Consider the following 24549-nt stretch of genomic DNA (forward strand, 5'->3'; position numbering starts at 1 on the left):
CTTGTTCGTGACACTTGGAACCGGCCTCCAGATTCCATGGTGGGCAAACTCCATAATGTACGTGAGGCATCCTTAAACTTCAATAAAGAGGTGTTTGGTAGCATCAATTTGAGGAGGAAACGAGTAGAGCGACGTTTACAGGGCCTGCAGGCGGAGCTTAAAGTTTGCCCATATGAATCTACTCTACGCCTAGAAAGAACCTTGCGCCAGGAATATGAACAAATTCTATTATAGGAAGAGATGATGTGGTACCAAAAATCCAGGGAGAAGTGGGTTAAGCTTGGCGACAGAAACACTAAATTTTTCCACACACAAACAATCATAAGGAGGAAGCGCAATATGATTCATGGCATGTTTGTAGGAGATAATGTGTGGTGTACAAATGAGGAGACCCTGAAAACGGAGGCACGACAGTTTTTTACTAATTTGTTTGCTAATGACATGCAGGTACGCAGAAATACTATCATGGAGAATAGCACCCCCACTCTTTCTCTGGAAAGTAGAGAGGGTTTAGTTCAAAGGGTCTCCTTGGAGGAAGTCCGGCAAGCTGTAATGTCTATGAGCCCATACAAAGCGCCTGGAGCCGATGGCTTTCAAGCGTTCTTTTATAAGCAATATTGGCATATTCTAGGCACTGATCTGCATCTGATGGTGGATCAAGCTTTCAATACAGGACATGCAGATGCTTCCCTTCTAGAGACTCTCATTGTCCTCATTCCCAAGGTGGATAACCCTCTTCGTTTCAAAGACCTCAGACCAATCAGCCTTTGCAATGTGGCATACAAAATTATTACAAAAGTGCTGGTAAACAGGTTTAGACCACTTCTTGCTGATTTGGTAGGGCCTCTTCAGGGTAGCTTCATCCCAGGTAGGGGCACGAAAGATAACATTGTACTAGCACAGGAAGTTATGCACACTCTTCACACTCACAAGAGAGGTGGCAGTCTAGTAGCTCTGAAAAATTGATCTCGAGAAGGCCTATGATCGGGTCAATTGGGACTTTCTTAGAGCCACTCTCTATGACTTTGGATTTCTCCCATCTATTGTGGATTTAATCATGTGGGGAGTTCAATCTGCATCTATATCTATTCTTTGGAATGGGTCCAAATTACCTCATTTCACTCCGCAACGAGGTCTTCGGCAAAGCGATCCTCTCTCCCCATATCTATTTGTCCTTTGTATGGAAAGGTTGGCCATTCAGATTCAGAAATCAGTAGCGGAGGGAAGTTGGAAACCGATCGGAATTTCAAAGGGAGGCATAGGTATTTCGCATTTATTCTTTGCTAATGATGTTCTCCTTTTTTGCTAAGCTACAAAGAAGCAAATGCAGGTGGTCGCCGACACTCTGAAGGACTTCTGTGATGCTTCTGGTATGAGGGTCAATCTTGAGAAATCAAGGATGTTTTGCTCTAAGACATTGATCAGTCCACTCAGAGGAACTTCTCTGAAATGATGGGCATCAAGCGAGCAGCTAATCTGGGTAAATATCTTGGTAGCCCACTTCTTAAGGGTAGAGTGACAAAGCATGAGTTTGCGCCTATCATGGAAAAAGTAAACTCAAGGTTGGCAACGTGGAAAAATCGGCTCTTGAACAAAGCTGGTCGCCTTTGTTTAGCCAAATCAGTGTTGACCTCCCTCCCAGTTTACACTATGCAAGCGTTATGGCTTCCAGAGGCTGTCTGTGATTTTGTTGACAAAAGGATTCGAAATTGTATTTGGGGAAAGGGAGATAACACTAGAAGCTGGAATTTAGTACCTTGGGAAGAGATAACTGGTCCGAAGCAGAATGGTGGCTTAGGCCTCCGCAGCACCCGTCTCAACAACATTGCTATGCTTGGTAAACTTGTGGAGGACCTTCTTCATGATAGAGGCAAGCCTTGGGTGATAGCTATGACTCAGAAATATCTTAACAGAAACATGGCCTTCGATGGTGTATACAAAGCAGGGGACTCTTATATTTGGCGTGGAATAATGCGAGCCAAAGACCATGTTAGACATGCGTATGGACCAAGACTTGGCAATGGAGCATCCTCATTATGGTATGATAATTGGCTTCGCACCGGCAAGCTGTGTGATAAGGTTCCCTTTGTCAATATAGTTGATACTGTTTTCAGAATCTCAGACGTGTGGGAAGCAGGACAATGGCACTTGAATTTGTTATCCATTATGCTTCCAGAGAATGTGAAATATGAAATTCTTGTTGTTCAGGTTCCGTTGGCACCGTCGGGACGGGATAGTGTGAGATGGACAGAATCAGCTGATGGCCGTTATAGCACCAGCACAGCCTATGACTTTCTGGCAGGTTTCTCTGATATGAATCTTGGCCCTTGGAAGCGAATCTGGCGTTGCAAAGTCCTGGAAAAAGTTCGCTTTTTCCTACGGTTGGCTTGCAAGAGAGCGCTACCAGCGAATGAGAAATGGAGAAGGAACCACTTGAGCGCTCATGCCAATTGTCCACGCTGCAATGCAGAGATTGAAGATGTGGAGCATGTGTTCCGAGGTTGCTCACAATCCCGTCTACTCTGGAACCAATTTCGTGCTGTTCTACCAGACATCGACGGTGGCCTTACGTTTGATCAGTGGCTCGAGAATCTTCTTCAGCGACGGGAGTGTGGTTTAGAGGTCTCTGTTTGCTGGTGGAACTGGAAAATGGCGAAACAATTTTGTTTTTGGCGACGAGGAATGGCATCTCAACCAGGTTACCCGTAAGGTGCTGTTGGATGCTTCGACATGGCGTGTAGCGATGGACAAGGACCTCGCGGGTAGGGAGAATAGCACCAGTGCAGACCACATTTACTGCCTCAAAGTTGATGGTAGCTGGAACCCGTCCACTGGCATGATGGGGGGAGCCGCTGTGCTTCTTGCTCCTGACGGGTCTTGGTGCGCTGCAGTCTCGAAAAGTTGCTGACATGGCTCTGCGTTCAGGGCAGAATTATGGGCTGTGGAACTTGGGCTGAGCCTCGCGTGGGAGATGGGAATACGCAGCTTGAGCCACGAGTCGGATTGTCTCCAGGTCGTAAACATCCTACAAGCTCCAGTTGTGGCGGACTCCTTCTGGGATCGTGACGCAATTCTGGATGTCAGGGCATGGTTTCAGCGGGAGTGGCAGATAAAGCTCAACTCTTTGCCAAGGGAACAGAACAACACAACAGATTTCTTCGCCCGAAAGGCGGCACGGGAAGGGACACCGTATCAGATATGGCGTCAACCACCAACTGCTGTCTTTGAGTTATTGTACTTAGACGCTACGACGTAGTTTCTTAGTGTTCGCCTAATTTTCCTCTGTAGCAAAAAAAAAACCACTTGAAACCTTGTTGTAATATAATACCTCATATTTGAATCAAAACCACTTGAGACTGATTTGATCATTAATCATTCACAAACATGTTGTAATAAGATAACTCATATCTAGTAGAGTCATATGCTCATTCTCAATGATTATTTGTCCACCTTTCAAGCATAGTGCATCATGTACCTATTCCTTTGGGGAGTCCCATTGACTCAGATCCCAATCGGACCTGGAAGTAGAGTGCAACAACAACAATGGTGGAAAATTAAAATGAAAATGATTCATGAAACACAACACAATGTTGAAGAAGATGAAGATGAAAATGAAGAAAAGACGAAGAATTAAATGAATGGGAAATTGTTGGATGGTGAGGGAGGAAAGTCAAGTAGAATGAAGAGGAGAAAAGAAGAGAAAGGGAAAGTGTATGGTGTGGGGGTGAGGAATGAAAGTGAAGGAGAATGAAGTGTGAATGTCTTAGGAGTTGTTTGGTAGAAGGTGGAATGGTGAGAGAGAGAGATAGAGTAGAGAGAGTTAAAGTGGAGATTATAAAGTAGTCTTGTTTGGTTTGATTAAAGAGAGGGGAGAGAGGGAGTAAAATGGCGGGTCATGTCTACTTTTTGGAGTCTCTCCATTTTGAGAAGAGATTGAAGATAGGAGAGCCATTTTCTTCTTTGTTCCATTTATACCCCTCTTTACACATTTCTTGAACTGTTCAACTGTTTTTTTTTTTTTTTTTTACATTTCAATTTAATTCCATTCAAACTTTGTCTATTATACAATACAAAAAATATCATAAAATATATTTTAAAGAATTAATTAAAATATATATTTATAATAAATATCATACAAATTATTCTATAATAAATATTTCATATAAATATTTTTAAACGAAATATAACTATAATTGAGTTTTAATATTTTACATTTAGTGTAATATGTCATTTTATAGAATAGTAACCCTCTCTCTTCTCTCTTTCTATTTAACCAACAGAAATGAGAGAGATTTCACATCATTCTTTCTCATTTCGCTCTCCTATATCTCTATCATATCAAATATACTATATTTTATACTTATTTCTCTCTACTCATCTTCTCTCTTCTCCACTCTCTCTTCTCTATCTCTCTTCTCTACCAAACAAAGCCTCAGTGAGAAGAAAAGGATGAGAGGTAGTTTTGGGATTAAAATGTATGGATGGGATATTAAATTTAGGCTTAAAAGCAATTTTGGTCCCCCACGAATGTGATGTGTGCAAACATGGTCCCTAAACTTTAAAAATAGCATTCCGAGTCCCCCACGTTACCATCCGTCAACAAAATTAGTCCTTCCGTTAAAAAATTAATGGTTTTAGGGACAATTATGTAATTTAATCCAAAACAATAATTGAAAAATAAAAAACCATGAAGAAACCCAGCAAATACCTCATCTTCATCTTCTTCTTCCATCACATTCATCACTTTCTCTATCTTTAAACCAAAAATCCCAGAAAACTCCATTATCATTCAGATTCATCTGAAAATCATATTCTACAATGTTCCAAAATAACACTTAACCAATTCATTTATGCAAAGCCCTCAGAATCAAGAAATGTTTACCATCGAAAACAGAGGATTGGGAAAAATCTCCCTAGTAAGATCTGGTTTCTCGTTCTCACCAACAAAACGGTTTCTCTTTCCTCCAACTGTCCAAATTTGCTCTTTCCAAGCTTAGGTTAGGTGCTCTTCTTCATCAAACAAAAACATAATAAAATGGGTTGAACTTGAAACACAAACCATCCCCAAAATTTTCTTCAAATGCGAATCACCTTCTTCAACCCAGACCCAGCAGCAATATATTGTGAAAATGATGATGAATCCTAACCCCCAAATCGCCCAGAAATTTGATCGAACTTGGAGAAGAAATCGCCCAGAAATTTGGGAAAGGAAGAAGGGGAGAAAAAGGGCATGCTTCACTCACTTTCCTTACTCTCTAGTTTTTAGTGTTGAAGGTGGCAGGACGAAGGTATGGGGTTTGGAGGTTTTCAGTTTGACGTTTGAGCTTTTTGGTGGGGGCATGGCACGAAGGAGGAGGAGGAGATTTCAGATCCGGTGAAGGAATGACGAATCTGATTTACAACCTAAGCCACACACCCACACACTAAGGAAGAAGAAGTCGAATCTGGGTTTTGAAGAAGGCATCTTCTTCCTTAGTCGTCTCCAAACTCTCTCGATCACTTCTAGGTTTTGATCTTTCATGATAATGAAGATGGAAGAACGATGAAGAAGGAGGAGGATGCATATGAAGAAGATGATGAAACTGATGCAATTTTTTTTTAAAAAAAAAAAAACTACCACACAGGATAATCTCTCCTAATAAGCATCCATGCCAATTAAAATGTGCCACATAGGATAAAACGTTAGTTTTTGGACGGAGGGACCGATTTTGTTGACGGAGGAAAACGTGGGGACTCAAAATGCTATTTTTTAAGTTTAGGGACCATGTTTGAACATATCACATTCGTGAGGGACCAAAAGTGCTTTTAAGCCTTAAATTTAACACCCAAAGAAGTTTGGGCCACAAAGAGTTTTTTTTGGTAGAAGGGCCTCGAAGTTAAAATTGATAGTGAGGTGTACAAAAGGGTAAATGGGCTTATTTGGGGCCGAAAAGAAATCCATTTCCATTTGATGTACAATGAATGATGTTGTGAGAGAGGAGTTAATTTAGGAGCGAGTGAAGGTCAAAAGTGATTGTAGAAAAAGGGAAAGTGGGTGTTTTTGAGAGTGAAATTGGGGATTTAGGGTTTTGTACAGTAACCATGAATTGGAAGATGGATTCTGATAGAGCCAAGCTCTTTGTAGGAGGCATTTCCCGCGACACCACCGAAGAAATTCTCAAACACCACTTCACCAAGTACGGTAATGTCTCCGATTCCACCATTTCCATTGACCGCACCACTCGAAGCCCTAGAGGTTTTGGCTTCGTCACCTTCTTCGATCTCTCTGCAGCTCACAGAGCCCTTCAAGATACCCATGTCATACTTGGAAAAACGGTTCGTTCCCCTCATTTTCCCTTCAATTTCGCACTGTTTCACTCGGTAAAAATTGAATCTTGTTGAAATTTTTGGGAAATTTTGATTTATTGTTAGTTCTGTTTGGTTGTGTGTATAGGTAGAAGTGAAAAAAGCAATACCCAGAAGTGAACAGCAACTACAGCATAACCAATTTCAGAATAATAGAGGGGGAAGTAATTATAGTAGTTATGACTGTAGCAATGACTATATTAGGACTAAGAAGATTTTTGTGGGAGGTTTGCCTGCTACTATATCTGAGGTGGAGTTTAAGAATTACTTTGAGAGGTATGGTAGGGTAACAGATGTAGTGGTGATGCAGGACAGTGTGACTCGTCGGCCGAGGGGGTTTGGGTTCATTACTTTCGATTCGGAGGAGTCGGTGCAGAATGTTATGATGAGGAGTTTTCATGATTTGAATGGTAGACAGGTGGAGGTCAAGAGGGCTGTTCCGAAAGAGGGGAACCCTGGTTATGATGGTTTCAATGGGTTAAGGTATAAGAGTGAAAGAGGAGGCGCGAAAAGTTCACCTCATTATAGTCCTAGGAACATGGTTCCTGGCTATGGTCCTTTGCCTTGGTATAATAGTGATGGAGTATATCCATATGGATCAGACACGTACGGTAGCTGGTACACTATGGGTGGGTATGTTGGGAATGGATATGCAGTTCCATCTGATGCTTATAGGAACTTTTGGTATGGGCAAATGGTAACTGGTCCTCAGGTGCCTTATGCTAGTGCATCGCCGTCCTTTGCATATGTGGGTGGTGGTAGGGTTGGGATAGTAGGTAGCGGTGCTGTAACTTTGGGGTACAATGGCGTTCCTGGGTATGCAACAAATATGAAGTTTGATCAACCTTTTAATGCCAATGGATTTGTTCCAGGCAGTTTGACAGCACCTGATGGGGTTAAGCAGGACGTTGACTCTTCAAGTTTGAAAGGAAGCAATGGTGAAATCTCTAGCTAACAAACGTAATGGTCCTCGGGCCTTAATTCATCTAGGTAAATACTTGCTAACTGCTGCTTCTGGTCTATGAAAGGTTGGTATATTCTTGTTAGTTCTAATTTGTGAAGATACCTTTCTATGTGTCTTAGATGTATAATTTAGCAACCTGTCATGAGTAGCTATGGAGTTTTATCAGTAGAGGATTCAGGCATCTGTAAAATAATTTCATGCATAACCTTTTTTCTTTTCTTTTCTCATTTTAACAGTTTGTGCACTTTGGTTTGTTTGCAGTAGCTCTGTTTCCCTTGCACTATCACATACTGTTGCTTCATGGGTTCTTTGTAGTTTGTACCTTTAGTAAAATGCATTTTTTTCTTTGCTAGGCTTTAACTAGTTGCAATGCTTATTATTTGTTTCATAGATTCAATCAGTTCATGAATATGTGTGTATGAAAATGCATGGATTTTTATTTGGTCAAAAAAATGCATGGATTTCAACATCATCTTTTTCTTATCTGATAGCAGATTGCTCTGTTACACCACCGTGGGTTAAATGTGGTATTAATTCACATTATGTTATAAGAAAGATGCTAATTACACATTTTGCATCACATTCTTTATTAATGGGTGAATTTACATAAATCTCGTTAAATAAAGATTATCTAGTGTCACTAACATCAAATTCACCAGATGATAGTGTTTTTTTTAGCTTTTCTGGAGTAAAACCTTTAATGTTCACATGGATAGACTGAGCTAGTTATTACACTATTCAATGTTGGGTTGGTATTTGCTGTCCAGATTGTAATAGAACAGCTGTAAAATTTTCACGTGATATAAATGCACTTTCCATCTAGAAATAGTAAATTAGCTATTGGTGAGAAAGAAAAAAGAAATTTGTGCTGCCAAATCTATGCATCTGCCTTTGAACATATATAATTAGAAACTATACTTACTAACTTGACTTCACCTACGAGGTGCCATTATTAGTTGAGTTTGTTAGTAGTTCTTTAATTCAACTGCATAGATTGTTATCATTAGGTTGAAATATATTCTAGCGTAGCTATGGACAATGGATTAAGGGAAGTGCTGATTCCGAAGTGGGGGAAGTTGTATCTAATTGAATTAAAATTTTAATCTGAGAACTCAAATTTAAACAGGTGTTTTTGAGGTGCATACATTTTTGAAAGCTCATTGACTTTTGGCTGGAAGCATTTTTTTCTGAAGGACGTAAAGAACTATTTTACTTTCTATTTGTCGTATTTGTATCAGCTGATGAACATGTAGTCATCTGCTTGATCGTGGAATCCGTTTGGTGCTTCTATGGTTTGGATCTAATTACAACCATTATTCTTGGTAAAAGTTGAAAAGACCTCCATTCCAGAAAGATTGGCCTGAACTAGGCATCTTAATGCCACGTTTTTTAATTGAAACCATTGATTTTTTTCATCACCGAAAATGGTGACTCGACTTTCAATAGGCTACCAATATTAACTTTAAATAATTTGTAATTTAGATAGTGAAATTAAGGAGTTCAAATTTATAAGAAAGATATAAGGTATTTATTTTTATTCCCTAGGAAAATATGAAAGGCATAAGGTATATAGAAAACTAGATAATTATTTTCAGAAAATCGTAAAAATTACACATTTTTGCTCAATACCTATGTTGAAAGTTGAAACCTAGAACCTTAAAGAGACTATAAAAAGGAACAAAGTGTTAAACTTTCCATTCATTTAAGTTAGAGTTGTCACGTTCAAGCTGATAACTATAGGACATTATATTATCGTTCTGGGCTGACCCACAATAGTTGTTGTTTGACAATTTGACAATTCAACCTAGCCCTTTGAGGGAACCAAACAGGCCTACCTACCCCCACTTCATTTTTTTTATATAAATATGCTAAATTAACACATTGCAAGTTGTGTGCAGAAAAGAAAATATGATAATGAAATTCATTTAACCATGAAAATATATAGATGTAATGTTGTATAAAAACACTGAAGTTACCATGTTAATAAAATAAAAATAATATCAAATGTTAATCAACGTATATATTTTGGAAGTAAAAGAGACCAATTTATGTAATTGGTTCATCTTAAAATTTTAATAAAATATTGTATCGAATCCCTCACTTATGATTTAACTAATTATGATAAAGGCTTAGTAAATGGTTCATCTTGAAAATGTATAATGAAATATAGCATGAAACCTGTCACTTTAGACTAAATTAATTATGAAAAAAACGACGATAAATGAAAAAACAAAACTGGCCTAATGGATCAATTCTCATTGGGCCAAAAATATATTGGGATTTTGAATTTTACAATCTAACCCAGCTTGACATCCCAAATTTAAGGGTTATGGTTGACCACCACCAAGATTACAAACACACATGCATTAAACAATAAGGGAAACAATAAGGGTATGTTTGATTACAGTTTTTAGAACAATTTTCAAAAACAATTTTTTAAAATAGTTTTCAGAAATAGAAAACAAATTGAATGGTATATTTTCCAACATTTAGAAAACTGATACCTGAAAATTAAAAACTGAAACGAAAAACATTTTTTAGTTGTTTTGGTTTTTTAGTTTTAAAACTAAAAATGAGAACAGAGTTTTTGAAAACATGTCGTATCAAACAAGTATACAGACGTTAAATATTACGTTTATGGATTTAACTCATCTTTTTTTTTGAACATAACTGAATATCATAAATTAAGAAGAATAGAAACCAGTACATCAGAGCTCAGAAAGACATTCAAACCCAGAAAACCTTCCTCCACCCAAACAACATTCGACATAGAGGAAGCATTCCGCGAAATTCTCTTCTCTGCGAACAAATGAAACGTCTACTAAAATTGTGAGTAAACATCATAATCATTAAAAGTGATTGCACACTTAAATAAAATTAATAAAATAGTTCAATGCTTAATAGTTGTGATGCTTACATTACTCCAAGTTTATTACTTTTTTTTTTTGGTACAAACTAAGTTTATTGCTTATTTCTTTTCTTTTATGTTTACTTTTTCGCATTTCCAGAAAAAAAATGTTTACTTTTTCGCTTGAAATATCTACACTTGATAGTTGTACCCGTAACAATTTTCAAATCTAGTCAAGACTACTGTGAGAAAAGTTGAAATGGGCAGTGGACACCTAGTTACATTTTTTATTGGATGTGAAAAAGTTACACCTTATATAAAAGTAAAATTAGATAAAAGGTGATAAATTATATCAGAGTGAAATACATATCATTTTTTTCCTCTATTGGAAATTTTTATTCAAAGAATCACTAGAAAGAAGATCCTTTTCATATATATCATTTTACATTTTATATCTCTCTTCTATGTATCATCAAATATCTAATATCACATCTATCACTTATTTTTTCTCTCTTTCTATCTCACTTTAGGTAATTATAAAGATGTTGTGTTTTTTTTACATAATTACAGTTTTTATAAAGTTAATTTCACAAAATTATTTTATTCTTTTGCATTATTTTCCATCTCGTGTATTCGCTGTATCATTTCTTTCTTTGCTACTTGACAAAACAAGCTTTAACCAAAATTGTAGGTTTATATATATGAATATATGATAGACCCTGTCACACCGCCGACGGAAAATGAGGCAGAAAAGAGCGGGATTACGGCGGCGACGGAGAGAAACGGCGTTAGCTGCCACGTAAATAATGAGAACCGGATCACGAGGCATTATTGTCAGAAGCACAAGATTCTCACTTAGATACGTGATGTTGACACCTCGCTCTTCTATTCCCGCCCTTTTTCTTTTTTCTTTTGTTTAATGAAAATAGTTTAATCCTCATTCTATAATGCATGTCTTACACAAAAGTCAAAACCCTCTATTTAGTTTAGAAAAATCCATAAACTCTTCATATTTTCCTTCCTTGAGTATTTATATTTTATTCACTTTTAATACATTCATATCTATTTTTTTCTTTCATTTATTTTAATTCACTCTTTTTTTTATTTTACCTTTTTTTCTGTTACATTATTCATCATGTCTCCATTTGTTTTATATGAGATGTGAAGTCATTATTTTCCTTTTGTGTTATATGAGGGTAGAATATACTTAGCCAAATAAAAACATTAATTGTTAAATTATTTAACTATTTTTAACATTTTCATAAAATATAAATAATTAATTTTTTAACGTAATTAGTTGGTATAATAGTTAGCACAAATTGATGAACTGTTTTTTCAAAGTAAATTCTAAATTATGTGTATTTTTTTGTTATTATTAAAAAAACAATAGTAAATGTTATACTTCTGCAAATTATGATAACAAGTTAACTTGGGTATGTAAACATGCCCGAGTATATATATTTCCTACCTATATATTACCACATTTTTTGGTTGGTTTGTTTAAATGACCTATGAAAAAAATTGAGTTAAATCATTTTAGTTTTATGTATGTAGATCAATGATATTTAAGATAAATTGAATTTTTTAGACATCAATGATATTTAAGATAAATTGAATTTTTTAGACACTTTTCTCAAATATCATTGGTTCACACATATATATGAGTATATGATAGTGTGATTGAACCAGGGGCGGATCCAGACCGTATATATCACTGTGGCTAAACATAAAAGAAATTATAGACTAAAATATATTGAAAATATTTTTTTTTCAAAAAAGAGAAATATTATAGATAAAACCATGAGAGAAAGTTTCTCATGGAAATAGAATAGTTCACAGTCCAAGGGTGATTAGATGGCAAACACCCTCTGTCACAAAGTGATCTCCCATGGATTTAGAGACATTCTTAAACAAAAAACATGGCAAACAAAATGCAAGGTCATTAGATTCACTATAATTAATCGAATCATACAAATCAAATAAATTTAATAATCAATTATGAACTATGTAATATATTAACACAGTCCAAAATTATATACAAGATATCAACAAATAACAATCTTTATTTACTTTCATTCTTGTCATCTCTATCTGACTTCATGACTATTATTATGTATTAATTAAGAGTTACCACTAATAATATAGTACAATTAAAAAAAAACTGGTGTGGCTTTCCGTCCATGGATTGAACCCAAGTTTTTATACGAGTCATTTAGATAATTCTCTTTTTTCATTTTTTTTAGTAAGCAAACTTATCTTTTTTTTCATAGTTTAATTTATCTGATTACATATTTTGTAGTCGTATATTTATTTTCACAGTACGTATAGCTAGCTAGCTAGCTGTTTTTTATATCGTCAAAATCTCCATGGAAGGAAACAGAGAACGCGCAGTATGAAATTTCTGCCTTAATGGATGCATGTTCATATTGTATAGCAAGCAAAAACGTTATACTCCATTTCCCACTGCCATTTCCAGAGAACCTTGCACCTGAGAAGGACAGGACCAAATTCAAATGAGGATTATTGAGATTTCGAAGAAAGAGCCAATAATATCTATTAATATTTGAGGCTTCCCTCGATGAAACATGGCTTGTTCATAGGGAACAGACATTATTCTTTCGTTTCATCACAAAACATTCACAAGGGGGTTACCTAGGTCCCCCTACAGTACTATAAATGAAGAATACGACATTTAATTTGGAGTATCAATCAAGTTGTTGTATAAGATAAGTCTTCACCATGTTTATTTCCGGGACCATCTCTGGTACAATGCACGCACCCTGTTTGTATTTTTGTATTTGTATATGTTTTGTGGGGGACCTTCCAGCATTTAAACTATCAGTTAATGCATATCAATACTCGAAAAATAGCCAAACATATAAGAAGAAGAAAAAAAAGAGGTTATATCAACTTGGAAACTTGGGCAATGTTTTTGTTCTTACATAATACATGTCTATTTTTTTGATGCAACACTCAATATTGTAGCCTTGTGGGGATGCACAAGTAGATTATATAAATAACTAGTTCTTGTTGTCTAGTTAGAAATACAAGAACAAATCTAAGCATCCAGTGATTTGTTCAGGTATTACATGTGTTTTTTTTCTTAAGCAATGTTTCAGATTTGGGTATTTCAAATGTAAAAGAAACATGAGCTTCATTGCATTTTGGTCCCATTAATTAGTTTATATCGTGTGTGATTAGATATTTTCCTCAATTTTCATATGTGTAATCAATAAATCTTCAATGTTAATTTGGGTACTCCCACCGCTAATACCCGTAAGACTAATTTTCCGTCTCAAGTGTCAGCACACTTCTTTTCAAATTTATGATGTATTTAATATATGATACAATTTTAAAACTTGAAAATTTGTGAAATATTGTTTAATTTTGTAGGATATTTGGGATAAAAGATGTAAGAAATTGAGATTTTTTAATTTTTATTGAAATTTAATATTTTGATTAATGACTTTACCGAGAATACATAACATATGCAATCATTAAACTAATTCAATTTGTGAAGAGTTTTCTTAAAAAATTAGAACTTGAGAATTTTAAGTAGAGTAATAGAGGCACTCAATTTTGCAACAATGGAAAGTTGAGGGATTAAATCTGTAAAGAACATGAGGGATTAAAATTATCCCTCCCTTAAAGATAATTATGAAACTAAAAAACAAGAATGAACATGGTGCACCTTCATTCAAGGATGTCACAGAGCAACTACTATACTATACCCCCTCAATCATGCAAAGTGTTTTTGACAAAATGGGGGCCATGGGATTTCACTGGCTCGATCACGAGGGAGTTAAATAAGGGTCGCTGATTTTGACCTATGCCTCCATGCCTTTGTCCCCAATGAAACATGCTAGCTGATCATCTTTATTTTCTGGGTGCCTTGATGTTCAACTTTAATTATACTCATTTTGAATTCACACCTACCTCATTTACATTCTTTAATTTCCATATCGCCAAGTCCTTTCAATGTCTTTAAAGCAACAATGTAGTAACCCCCCCTGAAATTTTTTCTTCATAAGTTTTCAACTTGCTAGCTAGCACTAAAATCCAGCTCATACGCAAAGAGTAGTGCTTTTTTCCAAAGTTGTCCTTAGTGAGAACTCTTTTTGTTTGTGATTGTTTGCTTAGGTTGTCCACAATTATAAGATTTGTAATCATATTTGTTGACTAATCTATGTGGATAGAATGAAAAACAATAAAATTGAAGTGGATCTTACTTTTTTTTCCCTGTTAAAGGATGAGGTACATCTTTTACTTTCCTATCTTTTTCTAAGAGACTTGCTAGCTTTTTGACCATCGATCATATTCTACAGTTTAACTTATTGCTTTTCATGCAATCTGCTAATTGTTGTGTTTCACTTTTAGACATGCCCTCTTTTCCTTTGTCAAAAACTCAAAAAATAGGGGCTTCTTTTCTATTCAATAAATTTTATTTGGATAAAAAATTAAAAGAAAGGATAAGAGCATCATTGGTTCAAATTCTCATTTCACGGTTTCATTTTATGCTTTAGTTTTTTATCACTAATTAATAATCTAAAAACTTAAAAGATTTGGGGCTTGAAGCGTGGAAAATGCATAACATCACAAATCGTGTGCTGAAATTCAATTTTTATTAAAAAAATTGGGAGCGGCAATAATTGAACTCTAGACCACTTAGTCATACAACCTCTGATAGCATGTTAATCATCAATTATCCCAAAAGCTTAATAGTATTTTAAGAGAAACAATGCAAAGAAAAGAGTGACCAGAAAAAAGAGAGAAGAGAAGTAAAGTGAAGCGAAAGTGCGCTAGGGTTAAAACTGTGAATCATTGATTGATTAAAAGATACAATCTATATACATATTTATCGTACCCCTAATCCTAATTAAATAAGGAAAACAAATATAAGCAGTAATCTAAGTTACATAAAATAAGGTCAGGTTCTGATAAAATACTCTGAAATATGACCAAAATATTATAAGATATATTTATAATATCCTAACACACCCCCTTAAGCTTATAGCTTTAAGCTTGATATAAATATACCATTTAGGAAAATGAAAAACTAATGAGAATATTGGCATTGCCACCATTGTCATTGAGAATTGTTGGGGGAGACAGGGGAACCCATGGGCCGAGCAGCAAGACACCAAGAGATCTCGACGCCACATCTTAACCCAAAACCTTAAGGTATATATTAGGTTTATGGGTCACATCTCTTATAAACTCTTCTCTTCACCCATACTTAACCAATGTGGGACTCCAACTCCGCACTTGAATTCTCAACAATCTCTCCCTCAAGTGTGAGTCACCTCCACATTATCATGGCCCCCTCCGAGGAAGCTTATCCACTCTTGTACCGCCGTTTGCTTCACCGCGTCAACGGAACCCGCCGCCTAGCTACACCGCTAGGAAGACTATCGACACAAGGAGTCGTAACCATGGGTACACCAACCATCGGCTCTGAAACCACTTGTTGGGGGAGACAGGGGAATCCATGGGCCGAGGAGCAAGACACCAAGAGATCTCAACGCCACATCTTAACCCAAAACCTTAAGACATTAGGTTTATGGGTCACATCTCGTATAAACTCTTCTCCTCACCCATACTTAACAAATGTGGGATTCCAACTCCGCACTTGAATTCTCAACAAGAATGCCACAGAGAAGAGAAGGAACCAAAGGGTAAAGAGTTGAAACCATTGTTATTGTGCACTACCAACCTCCGCCTCCATCATGATCAACACATTTCAAAGACAACAAACTATTTTCAACAACACAAAGATTCTAGTGAAATAGAGTGAGATAGTGTAGATGGTGGTCGTTGCCGAAGTTGCAGTCGCCGGACACCAAGGAAAAATGCACCATTGTTAGGAATGGCCGCAACAAAACTTGCACCATTGTGCGGGGAAGGGTGTGTCCTTGTGCCGCCGCGGAAGGAGACCTTGTGCCAACGGGAGTAGAGGAAGGGAGATATAGAGAGCGAGCGAGAGAGAGAAAGAGAGAGTAGCCTCGCGCCGCTGGAGAAGGCATTGGTGTCATTGAGCAATGCCAAAAGTGTATCATGGTTTTAATAAGCCATTGTTAGGACAAGAAAATGGGTGAAGAGGCAGATAGAAAAACACACATAGTCTTTGGGGAAGAAGAGATTGAACCTCCACTGCAGAATTGGATCCACAAAAGTGTGTCGAAGATTAAACCTACTCTCATACTATGTGAAGAGTCAATTATCTTAAAATTTTAAGTTGTTGAGGAAACGACGAATAAATTGTTTTATATTATATTTCTAAATATTTTTCTACTGTAATAATAAAAAATGTTATATATCTAACTTAAATGAAAAAATTCACCTTAATTATTTTCATTTTATTTTCAAATTTTGAAGCTTTACAAAGAAAACCAAGGACATATGTAAAATTTTATTTTATTTTATCTATTTTTAGATGACGATTTTATGAGTATAGTTAAAACTGAAATTTTTTATTTATATTTTTGTGTTATTGAACTATCTCATTATCATCCCCATCATCCCTATTATATTTTAAATTAAAAAAAATATACATCAGATAGAGAAAAATAATTCTTTAAATTCATCATTTTTAATGGATTTTTAATAGTCCTCGTAGGATAGCTCAAGTGGTATGAGTTGGAGACATATGGGTTGGGTAGGGGGAGATCTAGGGATCGATTCCTGACGGGTGCAATTTATCTTTCTGATGTACAAAAAAAAAAGAATTTAATGTATATAGTATTAAATTTATAATTTATAATATATTTTCTAACGATACAAACAACCAACCATTGGATCTAGTAATCTATTTGTATCGTTAGAAAATAAATTATAAATTAAAGTTAAAATAACAAATTATGTGTCCCATTGTGAATATTTAAGCTGATGTGATAAGAAATAATTGAATACTAGTGAAAAAAAAATTACACTTGGAGTAGGTGCATGAAAATTAAACTTATTTTTGCACTCCGTCTAATATTGTCTTTTCATGTTTGCACCCTAGTTATGAACGATTATTATATCAATAATGATAATAATGATATGCTAACACTCAATTGTCTCTTTCATTATCATATTCATGTTTTTTTTTTCACTTTTTTTATATCACATAACACATTATATCATTTAATTATCTCTTTTCTCATTATATTTCTCTTAGGTGGGGGTGAAGAAGTGTGCCTGAGTCATTTTCCTTATTATATAGGCCCAAATAAATAAATGTTAGTTTTACTTGCTAAGAATAGTTAGTTTTCTTTTTGAAACAAAGAATAGTAAGTTAATTTTACTGATAAGTCCAATCATATGATAGAATGCTAAATTTAAATTAAATGATTGTGCAAAAGTTACTTACATTAGCACAGTTACTAAATTTAAAAAATACTAAAAACTGGACAAAATTGTGTTGAATAGTATGAGCATATATGATTTGTACCTAACCAATCTTTTTGATTTGTGTGGCTGCACTAATTTTTTGTTATTGGTTAATGAAAACAACTTTCCAGAGAAACTGTAGCAGTGAAGGTAGCTGGATTCCTTAATGAAATCACTAATCCAACCCCCATTATAGATCAATCTCTAGAAACTGTCATTTTCTCCTCTTGTTAATAAAATTATTTGGATTATTAACACATTATTATATATTATGCATCAAACAGAGAAAGAAACAGCTATTCCCAGCTTCAACTTGGAACTACTTCCAGCTTTCCCGCCATTGATTCCTCCTTGTCTCTTCCTATGGTCAAAGGATCATGAATATAGCAATCAAGCACAAACACTTTGCACACGAGGGGTACACACGTGTGAAAGCACAAACTCAAGTTTGTTATGGCATCCACACAGGACATGGAATCACTTTTACCGCCAAAATCCCAAAGGATTTGGGCAATTGGAATGAATAAAGTAAAAGAAATTTTCAACTAAGTAATGCCTTTGCTTTCTAAAAAGAAAAAGGAAAAAAATTAGAAGTAGTGTCCGTAGTTAATCATGTCAATTTTCATGCATGAATCTTTCCTTTTTGAATAATGAGTGGAGAATTTGTTACCTTTGAGGAAAGGTAGCTCAAATGAGAAAGGTTTATGCAATGATGGTGGTAAGGGGATTGAGGAACACATAAGTACCAAAATGTGATGATGTGGTCAAAGGTGAGTGAGTGTGGTAGCCCTTTGCTTTGTGGGGAACATTGAGCTGGTTTTGTAGTTGGCAGGACCTAGTAAAGTTGCAACTTCAAACATAAAATTCAATAATGCAAAGCCCCACTATAACCTGTACGTGTAGATCAAATGACATATGGTTGTTTCATCTTAAAGCAGATAAAATTAATGTGTTAAATACTTTTGTAAATAGTTTTTCTGCTTATAGCTAATAGTCGACTCTTACTCGAACAAAATTATCCCATGGAGATTACAAGTACTATAAAACATACATAATGCAAAAACATCATTGCTGAGAATTTAATCATTAGTCTCCTTTAATTAGTTCTTACTTCTCTTTCCTTGGAATATGCATATATTCCCATTCAACATTTAGCCAAAAGGCTATGTTTGTAAAGGCAATGTTTTCCACTTTGTTACATAAAGATGACAGATATGTGGCCCCAATTACATTACTCCCACAAATTCCTCCACTCAAAATAGTTATGCCAAATGTCACTTCAAAATTCACCTTTTTTCCTCCCCATCAATGATTTTTCTTCCCAACCCTTTTTCTTTTACATGCAGAATTTAACATAGCATCTATCTCTAGGCATCATTCCAAGCAGCAAAAACTGGCAAATGAGACAAGTTGATAGCAGAAGCTGGCCTCATTGGAGAGGGAAACCAAGAACTAACACCAGAGGAATTGAGGTTGTTGACAATTTTTGTTTCCATTGGAGGCTTTGGAAAGAGTAATGAAGGACCAGTTTTTTCAGGGCTAGCTTCTCTTGAACTGCTTAAACTTGTTACCAGAGAAGAAGGGTTTGAAAAATGAGTCCCAATCTTGCTAGAGTCATAGCTAGAACCTAATGAATCAACCCCAACAAGGTCTTGTAGCGCAATAGAGAAAGCAGCGTTTCTGTAGGTATCACAATTCATAACTTTTTGGTCACAGTTAGTGTTCTGTTCTTGCTGTGGAGGGTGATGCAAAACCATTTTCCAATCTGAAACATTTTCATTGTTGTTTCTAGCTGCAGCTTGGACTGATTCTCCATTGTTGCATTGAATGGCCTCAATTCTTGGATCATTATCTTTGTTTCTTCTAGCCATGTCCCCGGCAAGCAGAACATTACTGGCCATGATCCTTTCGACATCGTATCTTGATATGTCAAAGTTGGTGACAGCATTTGCTCCACGGAATTTGATTGCTGCTACATCATATGCTTCAGCTGCTTCCTCTTGAGTGCCTAAAATGTAATTCAGGGAGAAGATGACTATTAGAATTCAAATTAAGCTTAATCTAACACTAATTTGTCTATATCCCTAGTCAATGTGAGATATTTCAACAAGGAGATTATTTATTATGTTAAAAATCTGAACTTTTCTTAACCATTCTTGCTGAGAATCTGAGATACCTTTTTTCCTATTTATATCATGTTTTTGTGTGAGAGAACAGCCTTAAAAAATAGTGGCATGTTGCGCTCAAAGTGGCCATATGGTCAGCCTTATAAAAGCACTCCCACCAGTCACTCCTCACTAGTGTTTGGTAAAAGAAAGATTGAAGCAGAAATTACATAAAAGTGTCCTTTGAATGTTACTTTGAACAAGCAAGAGCCTTTGATATATAAGGACATTCCTTGTTCGTAAATGAAATGCTAATTATTTTTTAACAGATTAAGTGCTTGATTCAGAACTTGTTCAGATAAGGATATTCAGGGGATTAGTGTAGTTTAATAGGACTCACTGAATGTGCCAAGGTAAAGGTCCTTGTTTCCAGCAACTCTGCCTATCCTAGCTTGCCACCTGCCATGTTGGTGGTGCCTGCATAACATCAAAAAGTTAACTTAGCTCAAATCTTCAAATCAATGGAGTGTTATGAGAGTGAGGCAAGAGAATTTTATGAACCTTGTCACTCCTCTGTACATTGAAGCACCCCTTGAGAAACCACTGCTTTTTCTGCAAAGCAAATAAAAACTTGACCATCATGATTATCACACAATAACGGTAGCTTTTTCCAACATAATTACCAATTAACCAACAAAAGTACCTTCTCAAGTGAGCAACATATTCCTGCCTGGTCATGTTCTTCATTTCCTCAAGTTGGACTTGGTAATTTTCTACCTGCAGGTAGGAAGAAAAATAATTGGAATCTGAAGCATGCAGCTTATATATAAATGTTGAAAAATAAAGTAAGCAAGAAAATGCAAAAGAATTTAAACATACAGGGAAGTTTATATGTGTAGCAGCTCCCCAGTACTTGAGAGCCGCAAGATCATAGGCCCTTGCAGCTTTCTCCTCCATATCATAACCCCCTAAAGATTAAAAAAAAGAAAATAAAAAAATTAAAAATAAATTGACCACACATAAGAATTAGAAATAGTGTCGACATGAAAGAGAAAAGGGGATATTTTGTTACTTACCCAAATATACTGCAAGATGCAAAGTTTGATTAAGTCATCATCAACAAGTACAAACAAAGAAAAGATGAGTTAGTGGACACAAGATAACAATACAAGGGAACCAAAGACTTTAGTAGGAAATATTTTCAAAAAAGCCAAGTTATTATTGGTTAGGAATTAGTTATTTTCAAATTTCACTAACTAACCTTGTCTTCCTTTCCTGGTTTGTCCTTCCTTCTTGCAACTGTTATCCCACAAATGTGCTTCATATCTACCAGTCCATCTATGCCTAATACAGAATAAACATGATAAATAATCAGAAGTTGACTCATTATAAAAAAACAAACAAAAACAATTTTCAAAAGGCAGACACATAGTCAAAGAGAGTTACAAATCTAAAAAATTCATGATTAAACTAACCTTGTGACACCCCTGTACTGAGATGTTCTCTGTCCAAATGTATCAATAGATTTCCTATGCATTGGTTGCTTCTGACCCATCTTAGCAGCGCCTCTCTTTTTCCCATTTCCAGCCACTGAGTCACTCCCAGAAGGTGAGATCTGACTCGGAACAGTGACACAGCTAGATTGAGAGCCAGGACTCATAGATAAACTCAGTGACTGTAACTCACCACCACACCCAACAGAACCACCACCAGAAGCAGCATTTCCACGATCATTCACAATGTTACAGTTCATTTTCTGCTCCACAGCATGCTGAGCAGAATACTCAACTATTTGAGAGCTGCAAGCTGTGACATTTCCTGTTTCCTTGTTTTCTTCCTCCAATGGTGATGATTGATACATCCCATGGCAATCAAGTCCTGAGTAATAAGGATGTGAAAGAAGTTCAAGTGAATGGTCTCTGTTAGCTTGATGAGGATCTCCTGCATTCTGAGTACTGTAATAGATGCTGTCTAAGCTCAGAGACATTGCTAGTTCACTTTCTTGGCCTCCATATTCATGACATCCCATACTTGCACCTAGAAAGTCCTCAAGTTTTGGAGATGAAGTAGGCACCATCCCTTCAATAAGGGGTGATCACCAGAAAATCATTAAAAATATGAACTTTCGAAAGAATACAAAATATTCTAATGGGAAAGGAAATTTACCTGGTGTTTGTGATCTGCTGAGAGCTTCCATGATGCAGAGTGAGCCATCTGATTTGAGAGGCATTACAGTCAAAGGAGAATGGGAGTTACCATTTTCTCCAACACCATAACAGAATCCAGAAGAACCATAGAAGGTTGTAGGAACAGTGTTGGAACCTCCAGAAGCTTGTGGCTGTTGATGATGATGGTGGTAGAGAGGGGCAGAAGTTATAGCATCCATTTTCATGTGAGGTGAAAGAGAGAATCCCAACCAGTTATTATGACTGTCGTTTCTATCATCACTGTTGTCATTCATGGACTTGTTGTTCATCATCTTCTTCTTTTCTTACTTGAAAAAGGTTAGAAATTTTTGCTACCAGAATCTCTCTTACTCAATCATTGCTTGGCAAATAAACTAACCATGTTGAAAGAAGAATCAGTTTTTCTTTTGTTGTTGTTGTTGTCTAGTAACACCTCACAGAGAAAATTCTCCACCAACCAAACTATTGTTCTATCACAGAAAAAACATGTACAAGACCGGTCTCTTTAAACTAAACAAAAAGAATGAATTCCTTATGCTGGAGAGGGAGCGCACACACACACACACACAAACTTCATTCCATAGGGATCTGTGTATATGAGAAAGAGAAAGACCAAAGCTTTTGCCCCCACAAACTCTCTCTCCTTTTTTTTCCCTGTGATTGATTAAGCTTCCTTCATTAACACATTCACCTAGTAGTTTTTTAGTTAAACCCTGGCTTAAACCCAGAATCACAAGAAAGAAGAAATTTTAGAAAATGGTGAGAGAAGAGAACAGACCCCGGAATGTATATGGCAGGATTAACTATTTTGGTCAGGTTTCTGAGGCTTTTTCTGTGTCTGTGTGTGCCTTGGAAACATGAACAAGTAGGCTGCTAGCTAGCTGAATCTAGTGAGCATGACATGAAAAAATGGGGTACTATCTAGAGTGGGCTCGTGAGTGAGAAATTTGTAATTGGAAAAAGTGTTTTATTTTTTGTTTGAGAATTGAGAATGAGTGAATGAGTGTGATAACTACAAAGACGAGAACAAGGCTTTATTTATGTTTGTAAAACAGTGACAACGTAGCTAGCTGTGCTCCCTTAGATAGATTTGACGGGGAAGGACATATCTGTCCATCCGGTCACTTCATACAGTACAGCCATTCTGCACCACTCTGCACACTGTAAATCCTAGCTAACTTCAAATCTAATTAAAATCTACTGCTTCAAATCAACAAAGTCATTCACACTACATTTTTTTCTTTTATCTCATTTTTAATCACATTCTCTTTTTATCTCACTTTTATATTTTTACAAGAACAGAGCACGGGTAATTTTTTACAAAATTCACTATAAATTATAATGAATTTAATGGTAATGCATTGTCAGTGTAATTTTTTTTTACACAAAAATTCAATGATAAATTATAAAATTAGAAAATAAATTTTTAAATTTAATTAAAATAAAAAAGAATATAAATAATTTTGAATATGTAGCACTCAATTATTGAACGTCTGTGTAAAACATTTTTACACTGACGTTGTATAGCCATTAAACTCAATTATAATTATTGAGTATTATATGTATATATATAGACTAATACAACAATTTATTTACTAACACATGTAATTTTAATTAGTCAAATACTTATTTGTCGTTATTATCTCCGATTTATATATGAATGTTTCATCTTAATTAGAAATATTAATTAGATAACTAACTTTGCAATATTAATTGTGTTTCACATTTTATGAATGTGTTTTTTGGCGCAATCTTTCATGTAAAAGATAAACAAATAATTTATACAAAGAGTACGAATAAGTATATAAGATATGTTGCTCAAACTTTAGTCAATTGAATTAGTACCCCACATATTAGAGCAAGAAATTAAAGAAATCATACACACTAATTGTTGTAAATTCTTTGGAAAACTTCCTTGAAGACAATGTTTTTGGTAACATCTTGTTGGTCAGTGTCTTCATTGCATATTAATATCTTGAGACCAGATCTACTCTTAACTCTGGAAACAGTAACATACAATTGCCCATGAGAAAAATCTGGCTTCGGTAGATAGACACCGACCTTAGATAATGACTGGCCCTGACTTTTGTTTACGGTCATCGCAAAAGATACAATCAAAGAAAATTGTCTTCTTTGAAACTTAACTGACATTCTTTCATCATATTGCATCAAATTCATCGTAGATATGTATACAATCTTTTCAATATGTGTGCCAAAAGAATAGTAGCACTAATTATATTTGGACCAATGTAGTCAACAATAAGCCTCGTGCCATTGCATCAGCCAGTAGAAATGTCTAAATTTCGCATGAGCAAAACATGTGCACCTTTTTTTAAATACCAACTTGTGATCAGGAATAGCAGAACATCTAATACAATTTAAAAATTTTGTGGTTAACCAATTAGTTTAATTCCAATTTCCTCATTGACCTTTCATACTGAATCATAGTTAAGATAAGTTTTCTCATCTCCAGGAAATAATGACAATGCATATTGATCAATTGAGTCAACGACATCCAAAGTTGGTGCAAGTATTGCTTGTCACAATAGTACTTGACACAACCCACATTCTGAAGAATCTCGGGGTACATTAACTGCACAATATCTACAATAGGGTTGGAAGATTGATGGATTAGCAAATCATTAGGAATCTGAACATCAAACTCGCCATCGTTATAATCACCCAAATTACCATCACCAACATCTAAAACTCACTTTTGCAAAACCTTTA

General features: G+C 35.6%; 3 protein-coding genes across 3 annotated transcripts; 2 read left to right on the forward strand and 1 right to left on the reverse strand.

Annotated features, from left to right (window-relative positions):
* Positions 1 to 2743: 2743 nt before the first annotated feature.
* Positions 2744 to 3256, forward strand: LOC130749003 (uncharacterized). Its single transcript, XM_057602260.1, has 2 exons — positions 2744 to 2880; positions 2926 to 3256. Exons 1-2 carry the CDS (start codon positions 2744 to 2746, stop codon positions 3254 to 3256), a joined length of 468 nt encoding a protein of 155 aa, XP_057458243.1.
* Positions 3257 to 5996: 2740 nt separating this feature from the next.
* Positions 5997 to 7669, forward strand: LOC130723767 (heterogeneous nuclear ribonucleoprotein 1-like). Its single transcript, XM_057574896.1, has 2 exons — positions 5997 to 6315; positions 6434 to 7669. Exons 1-2 carry the CDS (start codon positions 6082 to 6084, stop codon positions 7298 to 7300), a joined length of 1101 nt encoding a protein of 366 aa, XP_057430879.1. The 5' UTR covers positions 5997 to 6081; the 3' UTR covers positions 7301 to 7669.
* Positions 7670 to 18596: 10927 nt separating this feature from the next.
* LOC130723777 (AP2-like ethylene-responsive transcription factor ANT) lies at positions 18597 to 22838 on the reverse strand. The gene is made up of 9 exons (XM_057574908.1): positions 21800 to 22838; positions 21109 to 21712; positions 20895 to 20977; positions 20710 to 20718; positions 20513 to 20601; positions 20337 to 20410; positions 20195 to 20245; positions 20034 to 20110; positions 18597 to 19536 (listed from the first exon to the last, which is right to left on the reverse strand). Exons 1-9 carry the CDS (start codon positions 22110 to 22112, stop codon positions 18896 to 18898), a joined length of 1941 nt encoding a protein of 646 aa, XP_057430891.1. The 5' UTR covers positions 22113 to 22838; the 3' UTR covers positions 18597 to 18895.
* Positions 22839 to 24549: the final 1711 nt, after the last annotated feature.

Source organism: Lotus japonicus, chromosome 1, assembly GCF_012489685.1.
Source record: "Lotus japonicus ecotype B-129 chromosome 1, LjGifu_v1.2".
NCBI classification, from domain to species: Eukaryota; Viridiplantae; Streptophyta; class Magnoliopsida; order Fabales; family Fabaceae; genus Lotus; species Lotus japonicus.

What these genes read in the sequence shown, in the direction of transcription:
- LOC130723777 (XM_057574908.1), bottom strand. Translation starts at nt 22,112, where the DNA reads ATGATGAACAACAAGTCCATGAATGACAACAGTGATGATAGAAACGAC. An exon ending in ATGTACAGAGGAGTGACAAG is followed by an intron (nt 20,111 to 20,194) that starts GTTCATAAAATT and finishes GATGTTATGCAG; the next exon opens with GCACCACCAACATGGCAGGT. An exon ending in CCTTTACCTTGGCACATTCA is followed by an intron (nt 19,537 to 20,033) that starts GTGAGTCCTATT and finishes ATTACATTTTAG; the next exon opens with GCACTCAAGAGGAAGCAGCT.
- LOC130749003 (XM_057602260.1), top strand. Translation starts at nt 2,744, where the DNA reads ATGGACAAGGACCTCGCGGGTAGGGAGAATAGCACCAGTGCAGACCAC. An exon ending in CTTGCTCCTGACGGGTCTTG is followed by an intron (nt 2,881 to 2,925) that starts GTGCGCTGCAGT and finishes CTCTGCGTTCAG; the next exon opens with GGCAGAATTATGGGCTGTGG.
- LOC130723767 (XM_057574896.1), top strand. Translation starts at nt 6,082, where the DNA reads ATGAATTGGAAGATGGATTCTGATAGAGCCAAGCTCTTTGTAGGAGGC. An exon ending in ATGTCATACTTGGAAAAACG is followed by an intron (nt 6,316 to 6,433) that starts GTTCGTTCCCCT and finishes TTGTGTGTATAG; the next exon opens with GTAGAAGTGAAAAAAGCAAT.